Source organism: Pararge aegeria, chromosome 9 (genome assembly GCF_905163445.1).
Source record: "Pararge aegeria chromosome 9, ilParAegt1.1, whole genome shotgun sequence".
Classification (NCBI taxonomy): Eukaryota; Metazoa; Arthropoda; class Insecta; order Lepidoptera; family Nymphalidae; genus Pararge; species Pararge aegeria.
Window position 1 is genome coordinate 7,912,038 of NC_053188.1, and position 11,892 is coordinate 7,923,929.

Below are 11,892 nucleotides of genomic sequence, written 5' to 3' on the forward strand. Positions count from 1 at the left end.
GTAGCAATTCTATTAAGAGTCTATAAAAAATTGTGCACCGCTATCACCTGAGACTTGAATCTCACCCGATTTCTAATTATTATATTAGTAGTAGCACTGTTCAAAACCCCCAAACCCAACTCCTATAATATGTGTGAATAAATTTTTAATTTAGGAACACATAAAAAATGTATACACTAATTTAAATATAATAATTTGGATATGAATACGTCAGTGTAAATTTGAGCTAACGAGAACCATGTCTGATTTAGACAAATCGGAACAGCTTGCAGCACCTAAGCGTTATTTTAGTGTACATTATTTATTGCTTAGATTCCTTGGTTTGGGATGGTGGCATCATCCCGATGAAGGTGACACTCATAATTTCCCCGGACTATATATTTACTATGTAATAATAACTGAAGTAGTCTGGGTAGCTGGATTTGTCGGTCTGGAAACTATCGACCCGTTTGTGGGGCAAAAGGATATAGATCGCTTCATGTTTAGTCTTTCCTTTGTTATCACACATGATCTGACTCTCATAAAACTGTACATATTCTTCTTCAAAAATAACGAAATTCAAAATATAGTGCATACCCTGGAGATAGGTTTACAGAGTTTTTATCAAAACAACGAAAAGATTCGTCAAACAATCAGGATAACGCGAATACTAACCGCAACGTTTCTTATCTTCGGATGGATTACTATTGGGAATAGTAACGTGTACGGTATCGTTCAGGACATTGTTTGGAAGACCGAAGTTGCGAAGTTAAACGATACTTCCTTTAAGCCCCCACGGACTCTTCCACAGCCGATTTACATTCCATGGAACTACCAAAGCGACAAGTCTTACATCTCGACTTTCCTTTTAGAAACAGTAGGCCTACTTTGGACTGGTCATATCGTAATGACCATCGACACATTTATCGGTTCTGTCATACTACATATGAGCTCTCAATTCGAGATACTGCAGGAGGCAATAATTACTGTCTACGAACGCACAATTGAACATTTAACCAAAGTAATCAAATGTGACAACGATGACATAGATATGATTGACGATTCTCATAACACGGATATTGAATGTTGTTACGAAAGAATTGTGAGAACATATTGCACCGAGCAAGAAATTGAGAACGCGTTAGAAAACACGTTGAAGAGTTGTTTACGTCAACATCAATCGCTGATCAGGTTTGTACAAGACATTATGCTAATTTTTATAACGAGAGCACTTGTATACTACAGTTGATATTTCTCTGCATTTCTTTGTTTAATCTTTTATATTGCGTCTTAAATTAGAACCTGTATAGTAAATACGTAATATTTGCTGATGAGAATTCGTGATAGCCAAGCGGTTCGGATTTCTCGGAACTATATTAGTTTTGGTTAGGAGTTATAATGTTAAAGCTATTAAATATTACATGCTGTAACGGTGAAGAAAGACTGACTGTAATCTCACCTGGTGGAAGGTGATGATGCAGTCTAAGATAGTGTGGGCTAACCTGTTAACATGGCAGTTAAAATAAACCCATACCTCTAATTGTTTTTTAATGCCATCGTACCGGAACGCTAAATCGTTTTGTACTCTTTGTAGGTAACCAGCCACTGCCAAAGCCTACCAGATGAAACTTACTTACTCACATATATAATTCAAATAACTATTTGTTTGTATTCTCGACAAACACCGCTAACTTCTCGGAATTATATAAGTTTTAGTTAGGAGTTATATTAAAGCAGTTAAATATCACATGCTGTACCGGTGAAGATAAACATCGAGGAAATCGTTTAGCTGCTCTTGAGATTTACGCTTAGCAACATATTTAGCGATTCAATTTTATATTATAGATGGATAAATAATTTTCAGGTAACTAAAGTAAAGCCTTATATGTAACAATTTGCGCTCATATTCAAAAGTCATTAATTTTAACACACTTACCGACTCACCCCAGCACTGCAAGCCTACCAGAAATCGTGGTTGCGTGTAAAATTTATTTTCATGAATCGTTCGGGGAATATTCATCGAAGTTTTAAAGCTCATTCATTATTTAAACGAATGGTGTCATATTCCTTTTTCATTCATAGTTATGGATATTCTTTTTTTATATCGTCTGATTTTTCGTTGCAGAAATTCACAATATACCTACAAATAACTTTGAAAACCATGCAAGTTTATTTATTTTACTTGTGCGCTATACTATGCCTATTTATGTACTACATATAACTGAATCTATATTTACTTCCACTTCCATTTAGCCCTTGACTGCAATCACAGAGGGTGATGATGCAGTCTAAGATAATGTGGGCTAAGCTTTCAATTGTATAGCACTTAAGATACCAATACCCCTAATCGTTTTCTAGGCGACATCGTACCGGAACGCTAATTCGTTTGGTGGCACGTCATTGTAGATGACCAAAGCCTTCCACCAGACGAAACTTACTTACATATAATATTTAAATAACTGTTTGTTTGTTTGTTACGTATGTGCTGTACCACCCATTAATTCTTTATCAATACCCGTTCCCACGGGAGTAAAAAATAAACTTTTTCACCAATGCAGTTGAGGGAAGGTAGGAAAAGTATAGAACTGAATTTGCTGAAATTTAACTTTGCGATAGCTTGCAACCTAGATGAATACTCAGGTTGCTCTCGAGCTCAGTAAAGTAAACGGTTAACGCTTAAAGCTCATTTAGTACCTACACCATGGTATTGTTTGTTGTACATAAACCCCAGACTTATATTCAACGCGCTTCTGAAACAGGTGGACTTAAAGGTTTTAATTTTCAGAACGTATTTCTGGATCTTGCGGCGAAAGCTCGTTTGATATCTTAAATCATTCATATCATATTATTGGTAAAATTGCAAAATCTTCTACCAAAGTTCAAATATATAACAGCATCGCAAAATCAAATTCAGAGCAATAAAACAATTACGGCATGAAAATGCATTGTACATACTTACCACGTCTAAATGTTCCATATAAGATTTATAGGTGTAAGTAACTTGAATCTAACTTCTGGCAAGCAAACAGACTGCAGTCGACGACCCTTAAATTGCAATAAACTGCGACGTAAATTAGCCGGGGTCGTACCCCATGCCAAGCGGCGACAAACTTCGTCTCCAGAAAATATTGTCACTAACTAAAGAAGACTGAACAGTAGTAATTGAAATTTACCCATTTTGGAATCGAGTCAAAATTGTACACTTGTTTTAGACACCGTTAATTTAGATTAAAATTTTTTACAGGTTTTTCCTACATCAAATGTATAAAGTACCTACTCCGCTTTATAATGAAAAATTTTGTGAATAGCAAAAGACTGAACAGTAGGAATTGAAAATTCCTCATTTTGGAATCCAGTCAAAATTGCACACTTTTTTAGACCATTAGTTTCCTATTTAGATAATACATTAACTGTCTATGTACCATAAGTAACCATAAGTATACCTTGTTTCGATTGAAAATATTAACAATATTTAATTATAATTAAATTTCTTGAGTTTTGAGTAGGCTTTTACCATTCAAGAAATTGATTGTTTGGATTGACCTTTACTTCAAATTAATCTCAACAATAAATGCAAGCAAAGCAAGAATGTTTTATTATTTTCAGAATAAGTGGGATTTAGTAAATATATGCAATATTGCATCTAGAAAAGAAGTAAATGAAGAAAAACTTTACGCAAAAGCTCTAGTTTCAAAAATCAAGTAGGTATATGATGCTGAGCCAATACGGGCAATAAGGGGGGCCACATTTCTTGGAGACGACATGGCTCAATATCAACGGATTACCGCTTCAATATTGTCACTCGGTTACTTTTTTGACACGCCTAAATCAACATAATATATATTTCTTATTCACCTCCCACCAAAATGAAAGTGTTCATTCATATTTTTCGATAAGTCTATGATATTCAGCAGTGACGGAGCAAGATTTTGTTTTTCGGGGGGTTTGTTAAGGAATGAATAATTATTTTCGACATGCCAGAATTTAAGGGACTTGGAAGTTCCACAGTCCTAGTATGTCGCTGTCATACTATCTGGCTATGTGGCTATCTGGAAACGTTTTGGTTTCTGGTATGCTGACATCGTAAATTAAATACTACTTACTATTGGCAAAAATACGCAACTTGAGCACGCGTATTACAAATTCAACAAAAACTATATTTACCATTATTGCAATGTTATTATGAATATAAATAATGATGCAATTTTTATCAACATTGTTTGGGATTGATTAATTTGAAAAAGCGAAGGTACTTGTCTGGTTAATAACATTTAGGTAAGGTTGGGGAAGATCTCCCGATAAAAAGGCGTAACTCCTAAAAAAAGAACAGCAAATCAACACTATATAGTTAACACTTTATTTTTAACTATTATTAGTATGTAACAGTAGTAATTCAGTATGTATAAATAGCATACAGAATTGGAAAATGTCCTTTAATTGTATTTTGTGCTTGACTATGAAAAGCATATTGATAGAATTTCGTATCGGGGGAGGCGGGGTATCAAAACACCCCCCTAGTTACACTGTTGATAACATATACTTTATTCATTTCCTTACAGTTGTGTTGAGAAATTCGCGTCAACTTATTCCTACGGCTTTATGACTCAACTCCTCTCAAGCATGGCTGCGATTTGCGTGGTAATGGTGCAAGTTTCGGTGAGATATCGCGGTGAAATTACTTTTTTGCATAATTTAGATAAATTGGATTTTTACATAGTTCAGTTTAAAAAATTGTTGCTTTTATTTATTTATCTTGTTCATTACTAACCCGTTATTTGTTCCCGCAGTTTTACACGTGTGTATTTAATATTTTGGGTCGTTATCTCCCGAACTATGAAACTTAATAACATGCTGTAATTATGAAATTAAGGCTCAATTTGCTATACTCCGCGAAAAGCAGGAGAATCTGTATGGTGTAATTTATAATTTCTTCAATCCTTATACTCTTCGCGAAACAAATCTTCGGCAAGGTATCCTATATGCACGTTTCGCCCGGAAACCGGATCATCCTCAGGAGATGTATCAGGACTGAAGAAATTATAAATTGCACCGTACACATTCAAATGCTTTTCGCGGTGTATAGCAAATTAAGCTTGATTTCCATAATATATTATGAATTTCCGCAAAGTATCGCTTGCTTCTGTTCAAACATGCTGTAAATACAAGGTTTATCTACTTAAAATTGTTCTTTTTTTAGTTAGGATTAATATTTTATGCCTGAAATTGGCGATTCAAAATCACATTTTAATTGTTATTTGTTTCGATATAAAATGCGTTTCTGTGGCTTTTGTGTAAGAGATATTTGCATATTTTTTAAAAACCCGACTGACTAAAGACCATTATTTATGTGGAACGTAGTATTTCTGTTTCACGGGTAATTAAGACAGTGCATTGGTATAAAACAGATCGCGAATGTTTCTTCTTCTTGTAGGAGATAGATCGAATCCCACAGGACCCGTTAATTAAAGGAAAAAAAGTGGACTCTGTTTCTAAACTCTAAAACTCTTCAGAGTCGTTGTTAGAATCACCAAGTTATGGATTTCTTGAACTTGGCCATCCATTTTCCGTTGCGAATAAGAGGAGTAGTGCGGGCGCTAAGTTACATCAAAAACTACAACCTTTTCCAACTTGACTGTACTTACTAAGGTCTCAATATTAAGTAATTTTCTGTTGCAGCAAGACGCTTCCAGTTTTAAGTCAATCCGCTTAGTGACTTCGCTTGCCTTCTTCGTTGCTATGATCATACAACTCGCTATACAATGTTTCACTGGTAACGAACTAACTTATCAGGTAAGTGGTGTTGGAAATGCCTTATAATAAGATTAAATGAATGAATGAATGAATACACTTTTATTGTACACCAGATAAAAAAAAAAAACAGGAAAAATTATAACAAAAAAAAAACTAGTTTACACGATGTATACAATTAGGAGGCCTTATCGCTACATAGCGATCTCTTCAATGCTCAATACGAGAGATAGGTGGTGCATATAAATATATTTAATATTAGATCTTTACATATGAAATTGGCGTTTTGAAAAAGAAAACAATGTCGTTTTTTTAATTTAATATATATTTAATCAATCATGGTATGTAAGTTTTCGCTATTGATCGCTTTACTAGAAAAACCACTAAGACGGGAATCAATAATTTTTTTAAGGCGTTTTGGACTGCCCCATCAGACTTGAATTTTATGCCCTCCAAAATTTCGTAAAAAATGTCAATCTGTTGCAGCAAGGTCCGGGGAGTATGGTTTCTTAGACATTCCAATTAAAGCTCCGCTAATTTGGTAGCCTTCTACAGGAGCCGTTTGTGCAGTGTGCTCCTAGCGTTTTCATGTAGCAGCAGTGGCCTAGAGCAATTGACCAGCCTCGGTTGTTTAGCAGCTAGCTTAGGGTTTTCAACACACAAAAGCATGTTCAAATAGCTGTATACATTTAAAACAGGAATTTCTGACCAAAGAGGAGATTTTTGAGATCTAATCGGCCAATACGACAAAGCACCAATTTTATATGTACGGACCTAATATTAAATCAATGATTAAAGCTATGTTTTTATATGCACTCTATACTTACTACAAGAACAAAACACCAAAACTGCAATTTTTGTCATTTCTGTCTATCTGATCGTTCTGAACCTACTTGGTGAAGGCATTCAAATGAAATTTCCTCTGAAAATTATATCGTACCTACTTTTTGTTGCTGCGTAGTACTTACTCAAATCACTCTCCGCATTGTCTCAGAGCATTTTAACAGGTTATATATTTACTGTGATATTTTCTACGTAAATAGTTTCGGTTTAATATATTACAGTTTCTTCAAGTCTCTCAAAATGTCTACTGTCTCAATAACTAAAGATATTAAATTTTTGAACTCGCCAGACTTCTCTGTGTTTACAATAGCTAAATTAATAAATTTTCTCTTGCTTACTTTGCCAATCATGACCTATGATCAGGACATACTTTATATTCAGATAGATAGAAAGTCTGTATTGCACATACAGAAAAAAACAAATGACACAAGTCAAAAGGTAAATAAATGTTTACGTGCAAAGATGGCCTTATCGCTTGAAGCGATCTCCTCCAGACAACCTTTGGTTGATGAAGCATGTTTGGTACGGAAAACGGGATAGTGCAACGTTTAATTTAAAAATATGTAATTGATATAGATTACATGTAGGTACTTTACATCCAAATGCTACATAATATACAGATAAATCATTACATAGTTATTTTACTACATATGTATTAGATACAAAATAGTCTAAATATTTAAAGTCATTATGTACTTTATGATGCGGTAATAGCCCACTTCACTTTCGGGGGGCCTGCAATTCCAACACGCACTACACGTTTAAAGCAATTAAAATATCACAAATCTTCATGCCTGAGAGTTCTCCATAATGTTCTCAAAGGTAAGTGAGGCCACCAATCCGCACTGGGCCAGCGTGGTGGACTACGGCCTTAACCCCTTCTCATTCTGGCAGAAGAACAGTGCCCTTTAGTGGTCGGTAATGGGTTGATATGATAATTATGATGACCTTTGTAAAGGAACGTCTGTTATGAAAGATTGAGAACGATGTTTTCAATTATATGTGGTATAAATAAAGCGCTATTTTGGCGTGTGATAAACGACTAAGACACCGGGAGGTATCTTTGCATCGTTCGAGTCCATGTAGGACTACGGTGCATCGATATTGTAGTCGTATTTATATCGAAATACCCACCAACTCAATGCCATGAACATAAATATCTAAAAATATGAATTGTAGTAATCAAAAGTTTAATTATTTAACCACTTTATAAATTTACTGTAACACGTGTTTTTGAGTTGTAGCTCGTTAGTTTCGACTTGTCAAAAATATAAAATGGTTCTCTAAATCGAAAATCAATGACAGCTAGCTATTGTAAACACAGAGAAAACAGTTTGCTTCTAGTTTTTGTAAATGAAGCAATAACGAAACAGGCTAGTCGGGTGTCCGACGCGATTATGCAGTGCAAGTGGGAGCGAATGCCGCCTCGCTTTCGCAGACTCCTTATGCTCATGATGATGCGAGCGCAGCGCCCTCTAAAGTTGACAGCCGCCGGTTTCGCTAACATGGACAATCGCTGCTTTCTAGCGGTAAGACTTGCTTTATGGAAAGGATTACCAACTTGAATCTCTACTTTATTTATTTTTTATGTAATTTTATTTTAATGGCAACCGCTAAAAAGTTTCCAAAGTACCTACAAGTTACAACCAATGTACGGCTAAGCAGCTTATCATATCTTGACGGTATATTGCATAGAAATTACTTGCATCAGTAGACTTTTGGAAATTGCGTTGTCTACCCCCGTGACTTATAGAACAAGTTATATAAAACCTAGTAACACGCATCGAGCTGGGTTTATGTTTGAAATCTTCTCATGTGAAAGAGATATAGAGCGAAGACTCACCACGAATCATGATGGCGAGCTTCCTCTGTCTATCAATACCGAATGTCATTAATATCAATGTCAAATTATGACTAGTAATTTAAGAATATTATAAATACACAATATCAAGTTTGTGGTCTCTCTCGGTAGGTTCTCGTGTGTCATCACGACTTTAATTGTAACAATTGAGTTCCAATAAGCGGAACGTCCTTTTATCACTTACCAATCACGAGCTATGATCAGGGCATTTTAAGTGCTATATATATATATATATATATATATACTAGCTGTCCCGGCGAATTTCGTACCGCGCATCATTTTTTTTGATGAATGTTATTATTTTAATACTTATTATCCTATTCCGGTCTAAGAGGAATCCAAAAAATCAAATATCATAAAAATTGGTCCAGCCGTTCTTGAGTTATAAATGGTGTAACTGACTTTTTATGTCAACTCAGACGGGAACGCTGTCGAACGGGATAAACAGTATCCTATGTCCGTCTCCTGGCTCTAAGCTACCCACCCACCAATTTTCAGCCATATCGGTACAGCCGTTCTTGAGTTATAAGTAGTGTAACTAACACGACTTTCTTTTATATATATAGATATAAAACTACTACTAACTATGAAAATATAACGAATTTTCGGGATCGGCAATGATATTACCTATATATCAATTTTTTGAGAGATCGTTCGTCCTGCCAACCGATGCCGAAAATTTCATAGTCTGAACTACAATATAATTACATTAAGTTTTAATTAGGTACCTACTGAGTATCATATTCTTAGACATTTCATGATACATGCACCTATTTATTTTTATAATTTTAGCTGGCTTCCAAAAGTTTACGTGTACACTTGCAGAAAACTTCTAAATAAATGGATATCGAAATCGTTAAACTGACTTGGATTCCAATACCCACACATATATCTAGACTTATAATATATAGAATTGACTTATAAGACCTGTATAAATATTGAATTACGATAATTTATAGATAAAGTGGTACTCATATTTTCCCTTTGTAATGTAGGTACCACTTCAATCTGCCATATTTGTTTGTGTAAATATCACACATACGAGTAGTCGATAACAAAGTGGCTAGGTTATAGACTCTGTGCTAATATTTGCGTATATAAAAGACCCGTTAAAGTTTACTTATGTATATACTACTAAATATGTGCATTTACGAATCCTTAATAATTAAAAGATGAAAAATAACTCACGTTATGTAAAATTTAAGACTGGCTTTTAAGAACTGCCACAAAGGAGACACCTAGTTTTTGGAGCACTACAGTTTTAAGTGGACAGCTGACTGACTTTTCCGCAACAATTCCTAAGTTAGACTTATTTCCTTATGAATAATATAAAATATGTTATGAGTTGACAAGTGTCACTATTGAATTTGAGTTAAGAGCATTTTGTATAAGACGATCAGTTGGCAACTCGCAGGAAAAAGTTACTGAATCGGCCAGCAGACGAGCTTTGTGTACTAGAGTTTGTCTGGGGAGGTATAGGTACTACCGCCGTTCGCAATGCTTATTTCTTCCACCAACAAGCATTTCTGTGTAATTACAGGCACATGATTTTCTATTAAGGATTACTTAAACGATAAAAAAGCTTGGGTGTGAATTGCTCTAGCTTCATATCTTAATATAAATTTACTGGAAGATGGTGATAACAAAAAAAAAATTTACCCGGCTAAGTTTGTTGTGGGCTCTTCTTAGACCAGGGCGCGTTTGGAACCCTCGTAGCTTTAGATTTAAGTACAATTATGTAAACAAATATGTATGAACGCTTCATAAGTGCCTGTGATAGGCCTACATGAATAAAGAAAATTTTAATTTGAATTTAAATTTATTATAACCTTTGCCTCGGTTGATGGACACATGGTATGACCCTTTGTATGACGTGATCCTCGCCTGATCTGCTATATTTTGCACTGTTTTTAGGCAAGGTGAGCAGTGCCGTGCATTTCATGTATGCACGAATGCACTGCCTTCCCTATAAATTTCAACTTATATAGAAGGAGAATTTTTTCAATTTTATGCGATCTTCCTGCTTTATGCCTACCCTGGTTAAACCCCTTACGCCACTGGAGGTGGGTCATGCTTAATCCGTCTATTAGAACTATAAAAATATATATATATGGTATAGTGAATTGATAAACGACTAAGACACCGGGAGGTATCTTTGCATCGTTCGAGTCCATGTAGGCAGTCGTATTTATATCAACCAACTCAATGTCATGAACATAAATATCTGGCAAATATGAATTTATAGTTATCAAAAGTTAAATTATTTATCCACTTTATAAATTTACTTTATTTATTTAACATTTTAACAGAATATTGTAGCAGTAACATATGCTGCTTTTTATTTCGAAAATCTTCCTGTTTCTGGAGGGATGTAATAGGATCTGCGGAGTTAGGCACAGTTTGTAGTAGTCTAAAATCTAGAAGTGGGGGGGAGGGGGCTTGGTTTTTGTTTATGCATAACTTACTTGAATGTTACTACACAATGTGTAATAAGTTTTATTATATATATTCTCTGTTTCAGATAATGAAAGCAGCTTATTCATATTATGCAGTGCTAAGTCAAAAACAAGTTTAATATTTAGATAAAGATATGTAGTAATAAATAAAACATTTATTATATTAAATATTCAAATTTATTTATTATTGATACATGCACATGAGTATAATGTTATACAATTTCAACGCATTATTCTATTTAATATATTATGATCTAAGTGCACTTATATGCCACTAAATATTCTAGGTATACTATCACAGATCGTGAGGACATAATATAAAAGTATAAATTAAATGTCCAATTAAAACTAACCCTAAGTTTTATTTGCATAGTTAATTAAATAGATTTAATGACTCCAAATCCCAAAAATCATATTACAATAATTCCTCAAACCATATCCTTTTAAAACAAATTAGGCTTCATGGATTCATTTGCTAATATAACTCCTATAGAGATTGTTCCGCAAATGATCCGTACTGAGATTTCCGTTTCGGATCCAGTTTGGAGGTTTCATCACTGAGAAAGAAAAATGAAGGATTGTTTGCCAAGATGTAAAGGCAAGGCAAAATTGCGGCACATCCGCGGCGTTCAAGATTGCGTCCAGGATTGCGGACGCTACTGGTTGACTCAACGTGGAAATACTGTTAGGCTAAGTCCACAAACGCATCTACGGTCGCTAACATGGATGCGGGTGCTTTACAGCAAATCAAAAGACGCGTTAGTTTGGTCGCGAATAAGACGCAGAATTGCACGCCTTCACTTTAATTCATTTCAACACTACATGTTGTATTCCTTGGATTAAAAAAGCACTTCTGTTGCCAGCTTACTGTTAAGTTTTTGTAACCTTTTGATAACGTGTTTGTAAATGGTTGATTTGTTTCCTGATCAATAAAGATATTAATATTGTAATAGTAGGTACATTATGTAACGAGTACGGGACATTGTATTTTACAGTTGAGGCGGT

The 11,892-nt window shown here is 34.7% G+C and overlaps 1 protein-coding gene across 1 annotated transcript; it reads left to right on the plus strand.

The window, feature by feature from the left end:
• Positions 1 to 238: 238 nt before the first annotated feature.
• On the plus strand, positions 239 to 11,062 carry LOC120626556 (odorant receptor 7a-like). Its single transcript, XM_039894105.1, has 5 exons — positions 239 to 1,170; positions 4,539 to 4,635; positions 5,656 to 5,769; positions 7,944 to 8,099; positions 10,953 to 11,062. Exons 1-5 carry the CDS (start codon positions 239 to 241, stop codon positions 11,004 to 11,006), a joined length of 1,353 nt encoding a protein of 450 aa, XP_039750039.1. The 3' UTR covers positions 11,007 to 11,062.
• Positions 11,063 to 11,892: the final 830 nt, after the last annotated feature.